At 32.0% G+C, this 25,327-nt stretch overlaps 3 protein-coding genes and 1 non-coding gene across 4 annotated transcripts in view; 1 reads left to right on the top strand and 3 right to left on the bottom strand.

The window, feature by feature from the left end:
- LOC113399101 (uncharacterized protein) overlaps positions 1-7,703 on the top strand; it is a 54,105-nt gene extending 46,402 nt beyond the window's left edge. The window contains exons 2-6 of the mRNA XM_026638137.2: positions 2,689-2,890; positions 4,146-4,371; positions 5,747-5,920; positions 6,366-6,597; positions 6,677-7,703. Of these exons, the coding sequence (XP_026493922.1) occupies positions 2,720-2,890; positions 4,146-4,371; positions 5,747-5,920; positions 6,366-6,597; positions 6,677-6,899 (1,026 nt within the window). The 5' untranslated portion in view covers positions 2,689-2,719 and the 3' untranslated portion in view covers positions 6,900-7,703. The remainder of the gene's footprint in view (positions 1-2,688; positions 2,891-4,145; positions 4,372-5,746; positions 5,921-6,365; positions 6,598-6,676) is intronic.
- On the bottom strand, positions 4,587-4,657 carry Trnag-ccc (transfer RNA glycine (anticodon CCC)). The gene has a single exon. It is a non-coding gene; the product is annotated as a tRNA-Gly (tRNA).
- Positions 7,704-9,175: 1,472 nt separating the features above from the next.
- On the bottom strand, positions 9,176-15,182 carry LOC113399052 (deoxyribonuclease-2-alpha). Its single transcript, XM_064217153.1, has 8 exons — positions 14,809-15,182; positions 14,329-14,503; positions 13,983-14,088; positions 12,794-13,009; positions 11,232-11,457; positions 10,649-10,831; positions 9,800-9,962; positions 9,176-9,367 (listed from the first exon to the last, which is right to left on the bottom strand). The coding sequence occupies exons 1-8, from the start codon at positions 14,943-14,945 to the stop codon at positions 9,266-9,268; spliced, it is 1,308 nt and encodes a 435-aa protein (XP_064073223.1). The 5' UTR covers positions 14,946-15,182; the 3' UTR covers positions 9,176-9,265.
- Positions 15,183-16,002: 820 nt separating this feature from the next.
- Positions 16,003-22,060, bottom strand: LOC113399051 (probable methylmalonate-semialdehyde/malonate-semialdehyde dehydrogenase [acylating], mitochondrial). Its single transcript, XM_026638065.2, has 10 exons — positions 21,823-22,060; positions 21,002-21,138; positions 20,078-20,188; positions 19,843-19,949; positions 19,334-19,447; positions 18,110-18,276; positions 17,699-17,819; positions 17,350-17,499; positions 16,763-16,903; positions 16,003-16,667 (listed from the first exon to the last, which is right to left on the bottom strand). Exons 1-10 carry the CDS (start codon positions 21,856-21,858, stop codon positions 16,183-16,185), a joined length of 1,569 nt encoding a protein of 522 aa, XP_026493850.1. The 5' UTR covers positions 21,859-22,060; the 3' UTR covers positions 16,003-16,182.
- Between the last annotated feature and the right edge of the window lie 3,267 nt (positions 22,061-25,327).

The following is a 25,327-nucleotide window of genomic DNA, read 5'->3' as shown; positions in this document are numbered from 1 at the left end:
GCTCGTAAATAATGAAACACAAACAAATAAACCTGGTCGATGATGCTTCGTCTTTATTTACTTTGTTAACCTTTACGCTTTTGATATTTTGATTTTGACACAACTTGAGTTTTGATAGAAAACTCCAAATCGCCAATAATTATATATCAGCGACATGACTTTTAAAAGCATGATTTTTTTTTTAAAGTAACACTGTCTTTTGGCAATCGTGGTGGTATAATAAACATTAAACTAACCAATTCTGAAAAGAAATCCTCGAATAGAGACAACTCTGAAACTGTTTCTATCAAATCTCAAGTAGTCGTCGGATAACCGCTAGATATCTTTATCTACCCTCTTGGGTACTGGACTGGTTGAGGCGGCACTAACTAGCGCAGGCCTCCGTCCAGCGATTGAACTTTATAGACCCTCGTTGAATGAATCAGATAAGAGAAATAAGCAGAAATACTAAAACATTTTGCATTCTTAAACAGCGTAACTTCTAAAACTATCTTAAGCTTGTAAAAACCACAATAAAATATATGTACGTGTTAACGATGATAAATTACTTAAAAAATTCAAACAAACTTCAATGAAACGCCCCCTGTTTTGTTTAATCGGAAAAGCAAAGATAAACATGGCGATTTTGTTGCACTATATTTATTGTTTGGAACGTTTTCGTTGATGAGTTTACTTGACGGATGTATGAGACGTCCAGGAGCGGACTTTAAAATATTCAAATTTAAATTGAAAACCAATTATTTTAAACAATAATTATATTTCAATACCAATGACATTATAGGCTTTAACGATAGACCGGTTGAAAAGTAGACATATACTTTTAGGAAAGATTAAGGTTAGAGATTCGAATACTCATATTGCGAGAGATTTAATCAATATTGAAAAGTCTTTGAGCCAACTAACGGGATACGCTATGCGCTAATTCTCGGTACAGAAGTCTAGGAATTTTAGTGGGAGACGAGGTAGCACACATTAAAAACATGACGACCAAATACCAATGTATTCTATTACCTCATCCATACACACGAACACGTAAAAATACAAACACAACCTTTAATTTGATACACACATGAATACCTTCTCCATACGCTAACGTATTGTGTTCCTTAAGTAAACAAACTAGTGCGACAAATCGGTCGATGTTTTTAGATACTTTCTATAGCTTAAGTATAATTAGTATTCATGAGAACTTATACAGAACTTAGCTGGCAACACTGTTTATTTGTAGATGTCATTTAATTTTAATATTTTATTAAATATATTTTAGTAATTGCACCTCAACTGAGAAGGGGATCTGTAGCAAGGAGAGCGCTTCTGTTCGTAGCACTTGATTGGGGCCCTTGTTTCGGCCGGCGGAAACGATGTTTATATAAACTGTTATACCAACAAGGGAGACATGAACTATATTTTTAAACAGAATTATAAAATATAAGCAGCTCTATGATAGCGATTGAATAATATTCAAAGAGTCGATTAATTTGCAATTCGTATGAGAATTTCATTGTCTGAAAACAATAATTCTTTAACGTCACAAAGACAACGGCCTTTATGCGATTTGTTTACTAAACTGCATCTAACACTACACCGCTTTGACAAACAATCAATGGGCGCTCTAATTAAACAATAAAATTCTCAACTAGAGCTAAGAATGTTATATTATAACGTTACACGTTACCATTAAAATCTTTTGGTAGTAGTTTCATAAATCTAATGTTTTTGTGTATTTATACGCTTTAAAGTAGGAATAACATATTTGATAATTTTTATCGATTAGTAAGCTGTATTGTATTTAGATTTCGATAGTCGAGGTGAATGACCCTTTTATTTATTTCTTTTACATCATGCAGAATGTGAAAGAAGACGGTTCATGCATGATTCCCGAAAAAAGCACGACTTCGTTTCATTACATTATTACATATATATTTTATTTACTTATATAATTTTCATTTTAAATATATAAACATCATGACGTTATAATTTATTTCGAGTCCTCACATATATAATGTCACATTTAAATACAGAGTAAAATTCTTTTAATTATACCACTGACGTTATATCTTTTTTGTCCTATTATTTTAATATATATATATATTATAGTTTTCTTTAGATCATGTATAAATTTGATTGCCATTGCATGACTGCTTCTATTAAACCGTTTCGTTTTTGCTATTGGCACAGCTAACCTTTTTGCAGAACGCATTTGAAACTTATAATGGTCTTGTAACGTTTTAAATTACATTAAATTCGATTTTACTTGGAAACAACATAATTCAAATATGATGAAACTGCTCAAGCATACATTCAGTTTATAGAATAATATATGCTCTTGATAAATATGTAATTAATCTTATTTATCGAAAGGCTAACAGTTTCCGTCCAAATAGCTCGTAAAATAGTAAAACAATTCGCATGAATCACATTATGTGATACAGAGGACAGGGAAAGGGTTAATATACAAGAACGTAAATTCACGCTTGTCACGTAGACAATTCAAGTTTAAAGCGGATGAAACTGCGAAGCGCAACTTCTTGTATAATAATATTATAACCTTCTCCGAAACTCGCTGCATCTTTTGGTATAAGTTTTATGTATATTGCTTTAGTAGTATTTCATTTTCAAGTATAAATAGTTAACTGATAATAAATTAGTATAAGTTAAAATAATTAACAATTTTCTTTTCCGTTTCAGATAACAATTCAAACAATGCACTCATTGTAAGATGGACCCTCTCACGTGGTTGTCTCTCGGCCTGCAGTTTGCGGCATTATGCTCCATCGTGGGCGCATTACTTCTTTACTTGCTACGAAAAGTGCGCGTGGCGGAGGTGCTGCCCGTCGATAGCGCCAAAACTGTACTCGTTACCTCAGTTGACTCCGCACTTGGACTTCAGGTATAGATTATTGTAATTTTTAATGTTAGATTATTCAACTTCCCCTTATTAAATTATAACGGTCATAACATTATTAATTGTAATCACAATGGCTTTTATCTTTTTCGTTCTTTTCTTGTTATTTAATAATGGATATTTATAGATAGATATAAATATGCATATATCTGTCTGTACAAATAAAACTCATGTGTTAGAGATAAAAACCTATTTTGAAGGTTTTCGGTACCCAATATTCATATTAGATTTTAATCAGGGCTTTGTCGAGGTTATAAAGGTGAAATTTGAATGGAGTTTATTGTTGCAACATTCTTAGTACATCCTAGTTTTAAAGATGGCAACATTTACAGACTCATGCCTCGCAAAGTACGTAAAGCTGTTGGTTTTATGCCTGAGCTCTCTCCGGTCGTATCGGATTTCCGCCTAAACCGATTATGAGAGTAAGGGAATAGTGATTACACCTACGAGCTTGGGCAAACAGTTACTAAGTATAATACTCCCTGTTCAGTCGGCTAATCTTAATCTGTAATCGATTAGTTCAACATCGACCAATATAAATATAAGTACATCTCAAAAGTTCACTATTACAATGAGATTTAAAAAAATAAGTAATTAATAGCACTGGAAAATTTGTAATAACTTGTTCAAATTAAATGAAAATTGTTTCAACTATAAATAATCGCGGGTATAATATTTATAACGGCATAATTATTAATTATGCCATTAGGAATAAAATACGATAACATTAATTATAAGTGTCAATGCACAGATATGGATCTGTTATCACTCCATGAAATACAATAAATCATGGAAGAAAATTCATTTTGGGTCGATATTATTATGTTTTTATCAAAAATAAGTATGAGATTACTTTGACTTTATTTTTTAATTTTCATTAATAATTCAAAAGGTTCGATGATGGTAAGTGGTCACTACAGCCCCCCGGCAGGAGATATGTACCTTGTGCCTGTAGTCACTCACTCTTCAAACTTTCAACACTCAACAATATGAAGAAGTGCTGTTTAGCGGTAGAATAAGTAATGACTGGAACTTACTCAGACAGGCTTTCAAAATACCTACCCAGTAGTCATACACGGTAAATCGAAAATAAACGTTATGTAAAATGAATTATTCGTTAACGTTATGAAAAATTATTTATTCTATTTTAAACATTTCATCTGACACATTTCGGTTTAAAAAAAATTAAGCTTGAGGAGCTTACATTTTTACGTTAATTTAATATATTTTGTTTTTATAGATAGCTACCTACCTAAGCAGTAAAGGATGGCGTGTCATAGCCGGTTGTCGTCAAGGCGGACTGGGGGCGCGTTTGGCTGAATCCTGGTTACAGGCTCACGTGGCTGCCACCCCTGAAGACCAACCGCCGCCGAGGCTTGCTACACTGGAGTTGGATGTGGCGAGAGAGGATCTATTAGAAGAAGCAGCTAGAGCAACAGCGCAACACTTGCCAGCTGGTGAACATGGTAAGGCAACATATTATGCTATTACATAACCTATGTTTTGTACATATTATTCAAAGTCAATAATAGCTAATTAATTATATTAAAATTTAAATTTGTTTAATATACATATAATGTACCTACATCACACAAAATAAAGTACAAAACCAGAAACACAACCGGATCATAGGGATAATCCTTTTTGAGTAATCAATTTTACATTTAACAACAAAACGTAATGCACTGCCCGGGAATCGAACCCGGGTCGCAAGAATGGGAATCTTGCATGATACCACTACACCAGCAGTGCTCGTTAGGATTTGTCGAAAAGTAAGTTCTGAACTTAATGATAGAAAACTTTTTTACTGTTATTATTAAAAAAAAGGATTAAAAACGTACTAATTCAAACTTAAACTATATTGTGACAAACCCTTTTTCATTTGTGATACACAAAGAGTTTGCTAGCTACTACATAAGAGCCATCTATCGAGGATGGTAGGAGTTACGTAATACGGATTGACTAAGCAGGACGAGCGCCAACGATAACTTAAACGCTTCAACGTTCAAGTAAATAATGTTATCAGTAGCAGACAGATGCCGCCCTATCATATAATCCGCCATATTAAAATATACTATACACTACCTATATTAATATTAACACAAAGTAGGAATACCTAATACATAAATTATGTATAAGTAACATGTAGCATCAATAAAGCTTAAGCTATAACATGTTACTTACGGCGAAGTGATTGCGAAGTTATTCAATTCGCTACGCTTAACAACACTGTTTTATTTAAAGAAGTTTTATAAAGGCAACGCTAATGCAATCAAATTTATTTTGTATTTAATTCACCTAAGTTCTTGATCTTTTGACCCAGGCTACCATGCGCCTAAGACCCCATTGTTTAACTTTTATCAAGATTTGTTCTGTAAAACATGACCTGTGGGGCTATAACGGTTAGAGAATAGCAACTGTTGCTACCGAATATTTGTTGTGGATTAATATCAAATCAAAACAAATCAAATCAAAAAATTATAAATCAGTAGGTATTATGGTCCAATGCAGTACTATAATACTCCATAATAGTCATAATACTAATTTATCGACTGCAACATTTATCAATTCGCAACAAATATTTGACAGCAACTGTTGCTATATTCTAACCGTAATAGCCCCAATGAGCGCTCTGACATTACATTACGTTATACGTAAATATAAAATATCCATATAACCTTACAAATAATCAGGTAACTAGCAATTTTTTAGTTTTGTGGGCATAAAAGGATCTTTAACGAATGAGTATAGAAATATTTTATTAATAAATCATCTCGGCAAATACCAGTTTATCCACAGTATATTTGTTAACTATCTAAATGATAAATTATATATTTTTAGGGGTATGGGCAGTTATCAATACAGCGGGCAGCAGCGGTCGCGGAGGAGCTCCCTGCTGGGAAAGCGCGCTGCGTAGTAATGTGCTTGGAGCGCTGCGTGTCGCGCGGACATTCTCCCCAATGCTTGCCGCTGCTGCTTCGGATCATCCTTATGCCGGACGCCTATTCTATATTGGTAAATAAAATATATATTAATATATAATATTAGTGTAACAAGAGACTCCTTTTTCGAAATAAATAATCAATCAAAGTTTCGATAAAATAATCGATCATTTAAAATGTTGTCTTTATCAATGTATATTTATGCATGTGTGTTGTGTTATACAAAAAACTAAAACATATAGATTTTAATTGCAAAAGCAATGTGATAATTTATCCCTAAAATTAATATAATCTTGTCTTGCTTATGCTAAAGTTTAAGCTTTTGATCTTATACATTGGTGATTAGATGAAAATGTAGGTACAACTGAGACTCCGAGTTATTCTATTCTATACTATAGTAATGATTATAAGAAAAATATAAATGTAGACGAGTAGATTATATTCCCCTGCTCTGTTTCCAGCCTTAACATGCGTTTAGTAAGCTTTTTTTAAATAAAATATTAACGATATGTCTTTAGGATTGACATCAGATACTGCTTGCGAGAATTTGTCTCGGTTAGACAACGAAGCGAGCGAAGGGAATGCTGGAGCCGCTGCAGTGCGATGGGGAACATGGGGCGCTGCGCGGGCGCTTCGAGCGTCACTGCGCGCGCGCAGACTACATGTGGTACTCTTACACGCGCCAGATCTATCTGCCGCCGAAATATATGCGCCGCCCGTACAGCTTACACTACCAAGCCAGCCTTCAAGGTAATTCTAATTTATGCTGTAGCTTCACTACCTCAATAATCTAATAGACAAAGTCTAAAATTTCGATTTCTAATTACAGTCGGCCAGAAACCCCGAGTTCTGATGTGAGTTCATCTACTGCTACCTGCGCCGTCACCATGCCCGGAGAAGCGGCGGAGTACAGCGCCAAGGTCCTCCCAACCAGTGCCTTGAAAGTTCTAGAAGAAGCACTCACAAGCCCTTCTCCGCGCGATTCCTACTACTTGAAGATTAAACAAGACTCTTGGTTCACGAGGATGCCCTCTCTGAGAGTTGCCCATTGATTATGCGATTGATTATGAATGTATTGGAGTACTCGTTCCAAAATTCAGTCGATTCAATTCTAATTTCTCAAGTCATTTATTCATTTAAAAATTGTACTAATCATGTAAATAGATACGTTAATTAGATTAGTGTCTGTATTGATTTGCTTTTCCCAAATTCTGAATAATTCGAAAATATTATCGTTAAGCTCATTAATAATTTTATTATATTATTTAATTACTACTCTTATAATCAACGATTGCTTTAATTATAACTGCCTTTTTTATCTTATACACAAATCATAATAATATTGTTATTTTTTCCAAAGAATCTTTTAATTATACAAATTTATATCACAATGAACATATTTCGTTTTACCATAATATATATTCTAGTTTGTATGTCACGACCTGCTTATCCCTTCGACGGCACGGGATAGTAGATGCATTGTGCCAAGTTCTCGGTACTGAATGATTCAAAAACAATTCAAAATTACAAAGTGATTGATTGTCAACAGTCCGTACCACTCGACCTTACGACAGCGATTAAGCCACAATACGAATTTCATTTCAAGCAAATGCTTTTTATTATCGAATTTTAATTCGCACAGTGCCAATTATCTACGTTTGGGTTTTTATGGAAGTTACACTGTCCGTTAGTCCAGTGAAGCCATTATAGTTACATATGAAATAAGGTTTCATAACTTATCGTAGATAAACTTGAGTGCGTTTGTAATAGTTGATAGCGCTAACTATCTACTTAATGAACAACGTAAAACACCGATGTATATAATGTTTGTGTTGTAATAAAATATTTCTTATTAATACTTCTTTCATTTATACTCACACGACTCTATGTCTTTCTTTTACATGTAAAATTTTAAATCTGAAACAAAAATTGCTGTTTCGTTTGGGTGATTTACGAAAGAGGTCACAATTTAATAACTGAACCGATTTTGATGAAATTTGATATCTTCATTTCAAATTTCATCAATACGCATGAATCTCAAGCAAGGACACATGCTACTTTTTTTTAATTCACCCATTCAAGGAGGTGCAAATTTTATGTATATACAACACCATTGAAATATTTATTAAATTACTAGCGACCCGACACGGCTTCGTAGACCAGTTACCTTCGCTTACTTACAAAACAATATTTCATCACAATCGGATGAAAAGTTAAGAAACGTATAGAAGACAAACATACACAAATTCATTTTTATTTATTACGATTTATTATTATTTACTTCAAAAAATATTTTACAAAAGAAACTGTAATGTGTGAAGAAAACGGCCATTGCTATTTGTACTGGTGAATTCTTCAATATTATTAAATTTAATAAGACAGAAAAAACATATGATAGCATATACCCATAAATAGTAGATGTATATCATCTCAAAGTTCAGTATTTTGAATAGACAGGTAGATTTTGGTTATTTAATAGTTTAGTTATTATAAATATACTGGACCATTTAACGCACAGTACAGAAGGTAAAGAATATTTAGATGGTCAAGAAAAATATACCTCTTAGTAGTCTTTACCATAACTTAGACGGGGCACGTGCCATTGTCAAGGGGCGCCGAATGGCTTACAGTGTATTTTTTTTTAAATGGTACTGGCTATGCGGTGGATAATGGTTTATGGTTTCGCGAGGTAGAATGGCCCGTATTAAGTGTATTGTTATGGTTTTATTTTCATAATTAATTTTATGGTAATGTGTACTTTAAATAACTTTAATACTTCTACATTTTAATTGTGTTATAATACATAACTGCTATCGTTAAAATATTTTTTCTTGGTGATAGGGCTTTGTGCAAGCCCATCTGGGTAGGTACCACCCACTCATCAGATATTCTACCGCCAAACAACAGTACTCAGTATTGTTGTGTTCCTATTTGTAGGGTGAGTGAGCCAGTGTAACTACAGGCACAAGGGGCATAAGATCTTAGTTCACAAGGTTGGTGGCGCATTGGCGATGTATGGAATGGTTAAAATTTCTTACAGCGCCATTATGCCCATATGCTCGTCCACCAACCTATACCATAAAAATAAACAAAAATGTACTTATATAACATTGTTTTAAACTACCTTTATTTTTACACATATTTATAATAAATAAATACTTATACATCATATACATTTTTATTGCTAAATAAAAATGGCAACTGTTATTTTTATTTTTAAATTAGACAAGTAAGGGAAATGGTTGAAAAAAATAAACAATTAAGACTTAAATTTTATTCTATAATATAATACAATTAGTTCAAATTTCGCTTAATATTAATAGTACTACATTCTTACGATATATAGACATGATGACTTAACCTAAACATCACAGATCCACAGGAATGTTGTTTGATTTAAAAAAATACGTTTAAATATCTAATTGCAAGTCTGAACGGATTCGATGAGATGTGCGAAGTTCCCCCACAGTATTGGCCCCGAAGTACACACCGTACCACCGCCACGAGATTCTTGGGGTAACTGGAAATAATACCTCACATTATTATCGAAAGTCCATTGTCGCTCCACACTTAAAATATTTTCCGACTAGCTTCTCGTAACCCGTACCATAATACGAGTAAATAGATTTAAATATATAAGAAATCAATATTGTAATTCATCAGGAATTAAGAATTCTTTACCAATGATTTGAATTTATGAAACGGCAAAGTTAAAAATGATCTAGAATCCAATGGAATCTCACTACACCCCTGCTATATTACATCAGTATTAGATTACAGATTTAATGTATATGTATATTATGTAATAATATAATGCTGAAATACAAAAAAAAAATATTAAATACCTGAAACCATTAATAATTCCAAAAAAGTTATAATTATGTGTTATGGTCGATGATTTGACGTGTGATGTGGACACGTAACTAAAAGTTACAATAATTGTGTGACTCACGGCTCTGTTGATATCTCCGACGCAGACCCAGTAGTCGGCGACCTTGGTGTCCTGCGTGTTGTGCATCTTGTGCGCGACCGCCACCGTCCACTTGGAGTGGTCGTTGTGCGACGTGAACGACATCTTGGCGATCGGGAACTTCAGCCGTTCTATGTTGCGGACTCTGACACGATAATCGATTCATTATGAATTACACTTAAACGTGGACAATATTTGGTATCTTTGGTACTAAGTGCCTTGTAAGTGTAGGACTTGTTCATAAAATTTTACATATTAAATATTATTTCATTTTTTTTTATATCGAGGTATTCACAGAGGTAATCGTATTATTATTAACTATTTCGTTTCGTATTATTTATTAACTATTTTTATAACTATTTATTATTTGATTATTTATGCCAACCTGAATTTATTGATATTCGTATATACATACCTATATAGAACGCCACGCTGATGTATTTTTATCTTAAATAAAAGGTGGACTGGCTAATGGGCTACCTGACAGTAAGTGGTCACCACCGCCTATAGATATTAGCGCAGTAAAAAATAGTAAACATTCTTACATCGCCAATGCGCATACCAACCCTTGGAAATTAGATGCTATACCCCTATAGTTGCCTATAGTTAGATTGTAGTTAGACTGGTTCAAACAACCTTCAAACCGGAACTCAACAATACTGATTATTACTGTTTAGCGGCTGAATATATGAGTTGATGGTACCTACCCAGTCGCGCTTGCCAAAGTCCGACCACAAACTGAAAGAGATTCAGACATAGCCCACTCACCCTGAAAGCTTTTTGACCAGGTGAGCTTGGAAGAGCCCTAACATATATAATAACTATACTTACTGAAAATTTCTCGTACACTCCGAGTCCAAAGTCCCAGGTCCGTTAGTCCAGGATTCGACAAGCAAGTCTGACTGCAACACTTCAGCCACGAGACCGCTGTATAAGTCGTCGTTAAACATCGCGCTCTTTGCAAACGAGAGGAATTTCCGACCAACTAACGTCTCGAAACTTTCAATGTGATACCTTAAATGGAAAAGTATTTATTAATATTTACATTATTATGCTGACGTTTTCGAATTCGCAATTGAAATAGGGTTAACAAAACAACATTTCGAAATAATTACAAAACAAGTCTCTGTACACATGGAGAGTATCTATGTACTTTATCATGCATGTTATTTAGGACAATAAAAATCTCACTTCTGAGTAAAACCTTTTTTGCCTGAAATGAGGCTTGGACCTAATTCCACCGTGCATCACTGTTGGTGGAACAGTGCAACTGCATCAATTATAAACACAAATGAAGAATGTAGAAACTCTTTGGTACTTGCCCGGATTTACTATTGCTTGCTATTAATGCACATATTATTAAACATAATAAGTATTACGTGACAAAATAATATGTATACGTAGTCAACATTACCAAGGAGCGGCATCGATGGTTTTATTTCGTATAACATCGACCAAGTTCGGTAATTCGCTATCAAATTCCTGAGGTATGTGATGATAAACTATAAGAGGCTCGTTGTATTTCAATTGCGTTCCAATTTGGTTGAGAGTTGACGTCGGTACGGACACACAGAGAAACGTCTGCCCATACTTCATGCCAGTAGTTGGGTAGTTGTACGAACTCACGTTCAAGCCGTTCACTAAAATTACGAAAATATACATAATAGTACATAGTAGAAGACTTGGGTTGGATTTCATTTTTTTATACATATAAAAAAACATCGCTTAAAGCGTTTTTTTCCAGCGCACCCAAATAAACATACAACCATACAAATTACACATCAGATAGATTCTCAATTATAAAGCTTCATAATACATTACTAATAAGCACAAATTTATTTTACAAAATATTGTACAATAAACATATATTATACAACATACATTTACTTAATCATTGTTTTTATTCAACAATAATATGATAAAACTATTGTAGAATTATAAAGACGATCACGATCACGTGGATTCATTGCTAAATGATTCAGTGCTAGCGACATTATTTACTTAGGACTCGTAAACATATTACTCATGACTTTACAACATAATATATATATATATATATACACAGTAATATTTATACACTATCGTTCGGTCACAAACATCCTATAGAATAGTACAACACAATAAGTTGAGCACGTTTCTTTCTTATCTCTATTACATATATGATATTATTATGGGTATGTTTATATTAAAATAAAAACATACCCAGACTAGATCTACATATAGGTCATATTTTTTAAGATACGTAATTTACGGTTATGGACGTCATATACGGTTAGATAACCGATTCCGGTTAGGTTTTTTTTATTGCATCTTTGTTTTTAACAGCCTTATTAAATCATAGTCACCGATATTTCATTATATTTTTTTTAATGAATTATTCTCCATGATATATATATATTGTATATGTATGTATATATATATATTGTAAATAATTATAACAGATTATCAATTTGAAGTAAAGACAAAATGCTAAAATAAAATTAATATTGAATTAAACATAATAACTGATGATTTCCTGCTACTTCAGGAAATAATACAGTGCCAGAGTGTGCGCAAAAACAAGTGCACCTCTAATCCCTTACTATCTAGTTGATGCCAATGAAATGAAAATGCGACACCATCGGACACAGTTCGGCGCATGATCAACGGCTTGATGTGCTTTCCAGGCACACACAGTCTGGTAGTTTCCAAGTACACGCTTACAACTTACAGACTCCGGGCAGATAATAGGAATTTATCGACACAAAAATCCAAAAACTTTTTGTCGGCCCGACCTGGGGTTTAAAATCAAAACCTTGGGATTTATCTAACCACCACACCAATGAGGCAGTCAATTTAATTAAATTTTAAATAAAATAAAAGCTACAATATAATTTAATGAAATTGTCAAATACATCGACTTAGCCAACAATGGTTAGTATTAAAATGCGTGAAAAAATAAGGGTAGTTTACTAGGATTGAATCTTAAGTACTTACTGTCTGGTATAGGCGGAAACCTCGGAACAGAATGCACCAACCATAGAGCTGTAAATTTGTCTCCCAATACGACGCCTTTTGTATGGCCATTCTCTACTCTTGATTTCATAAACTTCGAATGCATCTTACACATTTCAGCTAAATCATAATCGTCATAATATTTTTCACCTAGCTTGAACTTCTTAAATTTTTTCACTCCTGCCTGTTTCATTTGTACTGAAAAAATATTTAAAACTATAAAAAAAATTTTTTTTTGTATAAATTCAATAATCAAAGAGGTTCAAATTCTTGAAACAGCTAGCCTATAGTTGATAAGCTTCATATTTCCTTTTTCTCCTGGTCAGAGGAGAATGCCTAAGCCTGTCAGTAGTACATTTACAGACTCTTACTTCTATTTATTGTTTGAGAGTTAAAATTTGTAAAAAGTATTTTTTATTATTACATTTTTAAGAAACAGAAGTGATTTTTCTATAAAAAAAAATAATTAAATATCAGCTACGAATTATTTACTGTTAACTAAATAAGTTAAACAATCTATTTCTCAAAAAGAATCATTAGCAACTCATAAGTAAATTATTAAGTCATAGAAAATAATTAATTTGACACAGCCGAATCGTGTGAACCCTCCGACGACCGATGAGCAAATGCTCCCCGACATTTTTTTTTTTTTTTCGAATGGTTAGTAGCTATTGGCCAGAGTGGCCTCTACAGCGTCACCGGGCGGGTGGGCGAGTCGCAGAAGACACTGAAGGGCTCAGAGTACGCGCGTCCTAAGGGCGCCTCCTGTGAGGCCGGACCTCGGCTTAGGACGCCGTCGACGTCTGGAGGGAGGACAATGTGTGCTCTGAGACCTGTCATGCGCCTAGGCTTGGACGGTTTATAATGAACGAGGGACCTCGACCCCGTCGGCGGGGTCTGTGTGTGTTAAATGTGGTTCCTAATGGGGTAGCATTCGCCGATGTGATTGCATCGGCGGGGGCACTTAGAACGTCCTTAGGACGTCTATGTGTCGGACTAGGCTCCCCGACATTCGTTTGACGTTCCGTTTTATAGGCACGTCACTGGTGTTGCTACTTTTTAATCCTATTTCCTAACAATATTACCAAAATATGGTTGGTAAAATATTTTTTTTACTATAAATATTTTTTTATTTCTTAAAAGTAGCTTTTTTTTCTCAGGTAATACATACCTTTTTTATTTTTCGAATACATTTCAGCAACAGACTGCAACAAATCAGGTTGGTGTTCTGTCGCTGGAGGTTGATCATTATATACGAGTGATATAATATTTTTATCCTAAAAATAAAGTAATAATTAGCAGCATGAGTACATGAAGCATGAATACGTGAGTACAATCATATTTATATATGTATATTAATCTTAATCTCAAGTTGTCTAATATTAATAAGCACTGCTATGTTATGAATGTTAATTCTTATAGATGTATTTTGTCAACTGTGGTTGTTGATGGATGGATGTCTGATTTTTTACAGTGGCTATAATAGTAGTATTATTTATAAAATTTTATCAATATACCTGGTACAATGGAGCTAATGTCCTTCCAACCATAGATCTTGGGTCACTAATAGACAGATCTGACATAATCCATCCTCCTCGTAGTTTTGATGGTGTCAAATGCATATAAGCAACTCCTCTTCGTACAAGTGGGTTCAAATGATTTTTTTCTCGTGGTAATTTATACACATAAAACCTGTAATTTATTTTAAAAACTACAGTGACATTATGAAACATAACATGTATCAAATAAAATATTATAATAACAAAGAAAAACTTCAGAAATCTTTTGTTTTAATTGATTTATATATGATGAGTAATCCTTTAAGAATAAAATTTGTGACATAATTAGAGAATTAAATAATTATCAAGTCACACTAGATTTCTAATATAACTAAAAGAGAATGAAAGTACGATAAAGCTTACAGCTTTAAAATAATATTTAAAAGAAGTTAAAAACCATTGCTTATTATTATTAGGCACTAAAAAATAGATTCTTACCAATCAACAGGTTCTCCTTTTTCATTCCTACACTGTGGTGTTAAAGAGTTGCAACATGTTATAAATAGCATGAAAAATATAAAGTTAACGCAACCGAATGGCAAGCGACGTGCTCGTTCCATGGTGAATGAATACATAATAACAAGGGAGAGGGACACAGGAAACTCGAAATGCTTGCGTTTATGATGTCATGATCTTCGATCAAAATATTTGAAGACACCAAACAATCAAATGTTTACATAATATCGTCAATTTGTTTCCTTTGGATATATAAATCATATGTACAGATGCAGACATGCCGAAAGAAAATTTGAACAAATGTTATTGTATAGTTGCCTTTGTTTGTAAATAATTGCTTAAATATGAAATGTCAAACATAACAAATGACATTTGATTTTGAATTATTGTTACGTTTTAAAATTTAAATTTTCATTATAATGCAATATAAAATTACAACAAATAATTAATATCGTAACAATGATTAGTAAAAACAACCAAAAATGTTACAATTTATAAACTATATCCTTTGATTTTTATTACAGAATAACCAATTCATTATATAGGTAGGTATAATATATAGGTAGTAATATATTCTATTTTTTTAGGGAAGATCGAATTCTTGCCTTTCTGATACCATTCTGAACTAAGAAGAGGTCTCGCAGTAGATATCCATACGATGTTAATCTTTCCAAACTCTTACGTTGCTCGTCCATTCCGGAGTTTCAATACTACATAACAACTAATTCTTCCTAGGCTAATAGGATCGAAAGCAATACAATATTTTAAAAAAGCTTAAACACTGAAGACTCATTTTACCGACTAGTATTACTAATACTCTGATTTTACCGACTAGTATTACTAATACTAGTAAAATCAGTATTAGTCTCATTTATAGTGCGAGAATTTTAAGTTTGAATTAGACTATGCGCAGAATTGATGAACTTTTTAGTTCTGGCAATTACTCTGATTTCAAAATTCGCTGCCTCCCCCTTATTTAAATAAAACTTATTTAATATCGAATTTAAAAATGACACATAAAGACGAATAAAGATATTATGTATGTACACACTGTGTTAGTAAATATTTAGCTTATATCACTGTCTCTATCTGAATGCGATAAACTATTATCCCTATAGATCTTTATAGCAGTGTGAAGGCGGGATGGTTATAGTCTTAAAGAAAACAACGCAATTTAAAAATAAATGTATTATTTGTGTAACAAAAAAATAAAAAACACCTGTAAAACAGATTCTACTTATCACAAAATTGGAAGATATAAAATTGTAAAATAAAAACCTTAATATAAAATAAATGCTCTATACATATTGCTTATATCTATAAGTGGCACTGTACAATGATTAAAATAGCAGATTCTTATTGTTGAGTCGGCATGGAAACTGCGGCTTTTGTATGAGAAACGTCACTTTGACGCCAGAATGATACTACTGTCTTTAATTCTGTGTAGAAATCAATACCCTGTTTGCCACAGAAATGATTTGTACCTAAGAAACTACCTCGGCTACCAGTGAAGGAGAACATAGAGAGTGGGACAGGGATGGGAACGTTTACGCCTACTTGTCCAACATCTATTTCTGAAGCGAATTTTCTAGCAGCAGCACCGTTCGTAGTAAATATGGCTGTACCATTTCCATAGGGATTGGCGTTTATCATTTGAATAGCTTCATCCAAGGTATCAACAAAGAGACATACAAGGACCGGGCCAAAGATTTCTTCCTTATAACATTCCATGTTTGGTTTCACATCGGTGAGTATGGTTGGTCCGACAAAGTTGCCCTTTTCAAATCCTGATACTTTAACCCCTCTTCCATCAAGCACGATTTTGGCACCATCTTTAATTCCTGTAAATCGTGTTTTATAAGTTAACTGGTCAACTGCATTCTTTGAAAAATATTATCTATGCCATTTCTCAAATTTATTTTATAATTTTTATTACCTGATTCAACAAGCCTGAAAATCCTCTCCTTCGCCTTAACCGAAATAACTGGACCCACATCAGTCCCAGGAACATGACCAGCATTAACCTTAAGTGCCTGTGCTCGGTTCACCAGATCTGGAATCCATTCTTTCGCCTCACCTATAATTAAGAAATGTATTTATGTAATTAAATTTGATAAATAAGTAAATTATAATACAGAGTTTTTACTGTTCCAGTATGTTTTGGAATAAAAAGCCTGAAAACGTACAATTTTGGACTGTTTTTTTACATATATACTATATATTATAATTATTATGTCGACTTAATATTAATAAATTTACATAGATTTTTTTTATATATATATATATGTGTTACCCAATTATGTTTATACATTTTGATTAAGTTCACTTAGTTTGAACAGAAAAATGTGTTTTTGTGTTTTTTGTAAATTATGTTTTTCTAACACTTAACTTACTTGCCTACTTTCTTAATACCTTGGTTGTTGTAATCTAAATTGTTTATACAATTTGAAGCACTTCTTTCTCTATATATATCTCTACCTACTACTTTCCTATGGTCATGTTAACACTACAACTACAACTCACCAACAAAGACAGCAGTGCTGAGAGCCATGCAGCGCTGTCCAGCGGCTCCAAAAGCTGCACCCGCCAGCTGATTGAGTGTGTGTTCCTTGTTCGCATCGGGCATTATCACACCATGATTCTTCGCACCCATGTTGCTTTGCACTCTCTTGCCTGTTGATGGCAATCCATTCTTAATAAAAGTTTATTATCGATAGATAGATCTATCGATGTATCGATATCTATCGATATGACAATAATTATTTACTCTATAATTTTTTATTATGTATAAAAAATATTAGTCTCCTACGAAAATACGTTTATCAAAGTATTGTGTTAAACACCAAAAAATATTTTATTAAAAAATACACACCTGCAGCTGAAGCCCTTGAATAGATATGTTTTCCTGCTGCATCACCACCGACAAACGACACTGCCTTGATGTCGGGATTATCGCAGAAGAAGTTTACAGTATCATGCGTACCATGTACAACCTTTAAACAATAAAAGAATTTATATTATAATTATTTTCTACAAAACTCATATTCTTCACATAATATAGTTATTACATAATATTATGCCAATTTTTATTGATATAATTTAAAAAACATTGAATTTTCAACATATTTTAATTCTAAACAAAACAATTATATAAGTTAAAGTGAAAAGCAATTTTTTTTCTTATATATATTCCAATTAAATGGAATATAACTATTTCTATGAGAATTTTTGTGAACTATAAAGTTTGATTTATTTACTTGCATACAGCAAAGTGCATCCTTACATTAACAACACCGGCAGGAGCACCAGCCTCCTGCAACAGTTCCATCATCATAAGTGTTGCACCAGGGTCCTGTTCTGAAGGCTTAATTAGGCAAGTGTTGCCTGTCACAATCGCTGGTGGGAACATCCATAATGGAATCATCACTGGGAAGTTGAAAGCTGCCACACCTGAAAATTAAATTATCATAAAAAAACGTTTTTATGTAAATTATATACTGGTGACATAATTATATAAAATATGATGTATATGTGTTATTTTTTATTAGGCTTTATTTCTGTAGAATATCTAACTAGTAAGTTAGATTTTGTTCTGAAGTAAAGGTTATTCACTTTTCCTACCTGCATATAGTAGTTTGTTAGTAGGTAGTTTAGTAGTATCTAAGTTGGCCAGATTGAATTTTGCAATAGCCAGGAGTAGTTTTAGGAATATAACGGGCTAGAATGATATAACTTGAGCTGGAGATTATGTGCTAAAATTATACGAATACTCTAGTATTCATATAATTTTAACTTTGTATAGTAGATTATATATATATCTTTGCTATTGATACTAATTATCATTAATCAGTAGTTTTCGTTATATTTGGATGCAATAAACCATTAAAGGTATGTAAATTATATACATATATATAATTTTAATACAGTGTTTGTTACTTTATTGAAAAAATATTAAGGAATGCCTATTTACAAACCACCACCATTATTAATTAAATTAATTTGTCAATAGTGATTTTTTTATTATATTTTGTAATTTTGTGATGAAGTAGCTCTTTATTCACCTAAAAACATTTATAAACACCCTTTTCAAATTATTTTTCTCTTTTCAGTGCATTTCAATTATTATTAAGGCAAAATGGACTGTTAAGTAGAGACTGTACTACTTAACCTTAAAAGCGAAGCATAGCATAACATCACTATTTTACTATGGCTGTTATGCTAGAATGTTTCATGGAAAATTATTCATCCATTTTTTTTATGATAGATGGACACGCAAATGGGCCACCTGATAGTAAGTGGCCACTCCTGCCCATAAACAATATGTCCCTTGAGCCTGTACTTACATTGTCTGATTCACCCTTCAAAGTGAACACAACAATAATGAGTATTGCTGTTTGGTGATAGAATATCTGATGAGTGGGCGGAACCTATCCAGACAGCCTAGCACGAAGCCCTACCATCAAGTAAGTAAGAATATGAGTGAAGCCTGTACAGATGATGAGATTACCTGCTACGACTCCAAGAGGGACTTTGTAACTATGTGTGTCCATATCCCTCGCAATGTTTTGGATACAGTCTCCTAGTTGCAAGCTAGTAATACTACAACAATGTTCAACCAGTTCTGAAAAAAAAAATTATATTAATAGTATCAATAGAGTATGTACTCATATGTAAAACAATAAAAAAGACATTATCATATAATAACAAGTTCCGCTAATTTTCCTATGTTCAATCTTATTTTGCTATTAATTATTTACAATTATTATATATTATATAATAAATTTATAAGATTTTGTAAATGTGACTCAAAATTCAAAAATTTTAATATAAGTTGTAATACATAGGTTAAATTTTAAATATTCTTAAATAACATTTCTTATCAAAAAATATAAAGAAAATATAAAGTTTCCTATCAGTAACCTTTAGCATTGATAATTATTTTAATTTTATGCATATTCTCATTTTATTATTACAATTGGTTTTAAGTAGTTATAAATTAGAGTTAATTATCCTTACGAATGCCTCGGAGTACATCTCCTTCTGCATCGGCAATAGTTTTGCCTTGTTCTTCTGTTATTTTTGCTGCCAATTTGCTTTGGTTCTCTCGCAATAATCGTGCAAATCTAAAATAGATCATTGGGATCAATTTAATAGTGAGGATGATTTTATTACTTACACAAATTTCCATGTTGTAACTTACTTGACCCCAAGTAAAATTGGGATAAGGGCAGGAGGATGATGATGAACTTACTTGAACATAAGCTGTTGGCGAGTCATAATAGTACTCTGACTCCATGATTTGTAAGCTGTTTTTGCAGATTCAAGAGCTGTGTTTAATTCTTCTTGGGTTGTTACTGGTACTCTGAAGTAAAGAAATAAATAGTGGATGAAGAAATATATGTTATTGCTGTGAGCTGATTTTCTTACTATTTTTTTTTTTTTGTAATGAAATTAGCAATTTTAATTGACTAGTTTAATATTCCTATTTAAATTGACTTGACCTTATATGTATAATTGTATGTATATTATATTCCCATAATCTTTCTCTGTATTTAAAGGTTTCCTTGCAACTTGAAAAATAATCTTTACTATCACAGAAATACACAGTTTCAATGTCAGACTATTTATGGCATAAGTAAAAAAGTAAATAAGAGTTTGAATAAACAATTTGCTATCAGTTATGATTAAGATAAAATTCTATACTTGTATGAGGATAATTTATGAAATAAGGGAAATTACATTTTCATATTTATTATTTAAAATAGTGTTACAAGGTAATACAATTAATCCTGTTATATGAACTTCTTTTTCCCTTTACTAATGGTTTATATACATTTTATTGGTCTTAAAATTAATATTTTCTATACAAAATATCCCCATTTTTCCAGACATGAGTAATTTTTCAATACTAATTAACAATTACAGGCAAAATTTCTCAAATTAATTACTGTTTAAATTTCATTAATCTCTTAACAAGTGTAACAGTATGTTGGAGTAAAATAAATTTGCTATTTCTAGTGTTTAAATTATGCACTGAACATTGCCTATCATTTGTCAAATGGTTGTTGGACAAAGATATAATTTTTTTTTTTGCTTGATGAATTTTAACAAATCCACCGTTTATTGTGCATTGAAATATTCTTTTAAGCTTCGACCTGAGTTATTGAGTTATTACCTGCCAATTATTTCATTTGTTGCGGGGTTAGTGAGCTCAATCCAGTTATTTGTTTTCGAGTCTACGAACTGTCCATCAATAAACAGTTTTGTTGTGGGCGCTGAGCTGCTGTAGTTCCGACGTGTGAGTAAATGAGACTGAAAAAAGTAAATGACAATTTTAAGTAAGTTTATTTTTAATTATCCTACAATTTGTATAATTAGAGATAGATCAAATAAAAATGTATTTGAAACTAATAATTGTTGTCTTTTCAAATAGTCCTGATAAAATAAGGTGAATATACTTATGTTACCAGATAAGCTTACTAACTCATACAAATGTAAATTAATTTCTTGTACAAAATATTACATGATGGACATTTAAATATAATATATAAAACTTTTAAAAAAAAAAAATATTTGGAGCTGTTACACACATCATAATGTGAATTATTGATCGGAACATGATGAAACTTCAGACACAATTATTCAACTACGCAACAAGAACCTGGTGTAGGCTATGAATAATGTAGACAGTTTAAATACCAAATTGTCTGAATGATGTATATCTTTGTCTTACATTCTGAGTAGCAAACATCTACTGAGAATTCAGAAAAACAAGCACCTACTATTTATAGAAACGCACAAAGAAACCAACGTTCTAGCAAAATAATAATATACAGTTTATGGAGAATATTTTTCAACTATTAATACAGAAATAGAAATTAACGATGTTATTTAATATATGTGAAGTGACCAAGCGTATTTAATACCGACTTATTTTATAAAATTAATTGGAATTATTTGTAAAAATTATATTTCAGTTTATAAAGAACAACTTACTTCTGATTTGAGAAGTTTTAGCATCGCTGACGCCATTGCTATTATTTTTTGATAAAATACGTGCACTATCTACAGTGAGTTAGGAGGGTTGGGACCAAGTCGACTGATTAAAATACAAATGTGGTGTTCTGACCTTGAATTGATAAAATTAAATTATTCAAATCCGCTTGTCGTCAACGAGGGCCCTATATGTATGACGTAAAATTACGTATTTACTACTGACTACTGTTTACATTTTAAGTGTCAAAGAACAAACGTTCCATTTTAGACAAAGATTTTTAATAATAACTCATTATCTAGGAGACAACAAAATTAAAAATATTTTTAATTAAGTGATTTATACTATCAATTTTTAATATATTATATAAAAAACATATAATATTGAAGTAAAAGATTCTAAATAATCCTTTTAAAATTTGATTTGGAATTATTTGATGAAAAATGAAGCGTTCATCAAGTACAACTCTCAGCTGGGTTACGTCATTATGAGTTTCAAGTTTCTTAATGTCAATGTCTTAATATCTATTATCTTGACAGTTACTAAAAGATAATGTTACCATATGAGAATCTGAAAAGGGTAAATTTGATGTTGTTATTATGGATATAAAACGTGCTAATAAAAAAAAATAGTAAAAAAAAAATCGGAAAGTAGATACACAAGATTACAACATAATTATTTTGATTTTAGTTATTTCTGATAAACTTTTTTAAATTATGTTTAATCACTAATATATTGCATGAAAACGTTTATCGCAATAATTATGCAATAACATTAATTTTAAAATTCATTTTCGTCATGTCCTTAGCTTAAATTCAAAGACGCTGAAGCTGTGAAGCACAGCTACTTATATATTAATATTATATAGAAAAATATACTTATCATAATACCAAAAATATTGAAAATCAAGCCTAGTAGCTAGCTTATAAGGATGAAAACCTTGGACAAGTTTTTTTCCAAATTAGTTATTCAAGTAGATGATATATTATAATAGACCTTCTCCACCTGTAACTTCCTCAGTATTTTGTGCATTTGATATTTTAACATTAACATAACTCTGGTTCAGGAGTTAAATAGACTATTTATACAACGTGTTCATGTTTTTGTTAAACACAGCCAAGGCGTTTATTATTTTAAGTCAGGTATAATGTTCCAAAAAGCCCATACCGCTTTTTTCCTTGAAATTGGCATATTTATGTATTTTGACTCCCTGGGTACGAATGTGATGATTGAAATTATCGCAAATTCCAGCTATTTATTTCAGCTTGCGAATACAGACACATTTCTTGGTGTCTCATCTACTGTTAATAATACCATTATGTAAAATTATTGTACCTACTGTAGACAACGTAAATAAAATCTCTCAAGAATTAAATTAAATTAAAGCATTTGTTAGACTTGTTAACTATACTGCCTATCCTCTATCGATTATAGGAAAAAATATATAACGTAATTGCTAATTTATGTAGGTGGCCTTTTTGTAAAATTTATTTTCACGAGCTTAAAGTCAAATTTTAAAGTATAATTAGGAACCTACACCTTTGTTCGAGATTTTATCATACAAATTACACCCTCAAAGTTAATTAGTCGATTAGCATACTTTGCGACATCGCAATGGCTGCACGTCATATTTTAAACGGCTCACATCCGGTAGGGTTGGCACTGTCAGGGTAGAACCATAAAGAGTAGTTTGTTACGAGAACAGTGTTCTGTTGATAAGCCAACACTTGATCAAACAGTTTACATCGAACAAAGTTTATATATTACATTGACTGTAGGTATGCCTACTTGATAATATTAAATTTTTTTTTTAAATATTTTGTGTTCTTTTGTAATAGGTAATATACTTTATTCAGAGCTTTTTATTTCAACTTAACGTTACTTTATATTACAAGCGAATCAATAAATGTGTTATAAATTAATATGTAATATTATTCATGAAGTAACAATTATTTCGATAAACCGATTTCCCGAAAACATAAAATTAAATAACATTTCTTATCAAATTAATAAACTTGTGCAATTTAAAAAGATTATCTTATCTTTGTTTGTATATGTAATAGAGCTTGTTCTTAAAGAACCGTTTCTTGGTGTAGGGTTTTATTTTAATTTGTTCTTAAAATAAGAACAAATAATAATAAAAAATAATAATAGAAATTTATCATTTGTAAAAGTTGAGATGGCTCATAAGATAAGTACAGATAATTGCGTGTTAAACTCAGACATACATTCTTCTATTTTCATGTGCTTAATTAGTATTTATAACTTTTCTCGTGATTGGTGTTGAAGGAAAACATCGCGAGGAGACCTGATTGTATCGAATGAAAATTTACCACATGTGTATAATGTTTATTTCCCCGCATTGCCCGCATTGGAGCACCAATGTGGAAAAAGCTAGAAAAACTTTCTACTTAAGCGAAGGCCTCATGCCTTCGCTTAAGATTGGGACGTTTACCAGCTGTTATTTTATTTTTATAATATGCAAACTTTCGATAGATTTTACCGAAATTAATTTTAAGTAAAACAGTTCTTGTAAAAATACAATAGAATTTCATATAAAACTGTAACCATAAACCGTTTCTACAGGAAAATTTGTACAGTCTACTCGTTTTAAAAACTTTAATGTTACAAACTATTTTGAACACGACTTTCACTACGCTAAATCATCATCTTTAAGAAATATTGTTCGTTACCAGGATTACCATTATAATGCTTTTTAAACATATTTTAAACTAAAACAATTGATATGACGGACATACAATGATGATCCGAGAACCTTTTTGTAAATGAATGTTATAAGAATGCGGCTACGAGCGTGAACGCGAGCCGAGATGGCCCAGTGGTTAGAACGCGTGCATCTTAACCGATGATTTCGGGTTCAAACCCAGCCAAGCACCACTGAAATTTTCATATGCTTAATTTGTGTTTATAATTCATCTCGTGCTCGGCGGTGAATGAAAACATCGTGAGGAAACCTGCATGTGTCTAATTTCAACGAAATTCCGCCACACGTGTATTCCACCAATCCGCATTGGAGCAGCATGGTGGAATATGACAAATACATTATACATTTATGAACATATTGGGAGGTATGCAATAAGGTTTAAATTTTTTTATCGTTCGTTGATAGTATATATATTGTTAAAATCTATGCCAAAAATTGTTTTAATAGAGAATAGACATATAAATCTTAATACAGCATTTACAAGGTAATTTATCATTGTTGCCCTTTAGGAAATTTAGTATAGGATGGGTGATTTTTTTCTTATGTTGTATTTATCCTTTATTTGGTTACCTCTATATTTGAACGAACACCATTCATCGTCTCAGCATAGCTTTTATTGTTACTTTTCATAGGACAGCAGAAAAACTTTGTCAGGGAACCATTGTATGACATGCAGTCCGTTACTAAGCCTACACTATAAGAGTCTTGCCATAAGCTTTTCTTTTCTTTACTCATAGGTCTATTCCATAATTTGAATATTTCAACTTTATCGGTCTAAAACA

The sequence above is a fragment of the Vanessa tameamea genome, chromosome 15, assembly GCF_037043105.1.
Source record: "Vanessa tameamea isolate UH-Manoa-2023 chromosome 15, ilVanTame1 primary haplotype, whole genome shotgun sequence".
In the NCBI taxonomy this organism is placed as follows: domain Eukaryota; kingdom Metazoa; phylum Arthropoda; class Insecta; order Lepidoptera; family Nymphalidae; genus Vanessa; species Vanessa tameamea.
The sequence above is the reverse complement of the archived record's forward strand: the minus strand, read 5'-3'. Positions and strand labels throughout refer to the sequence as shown.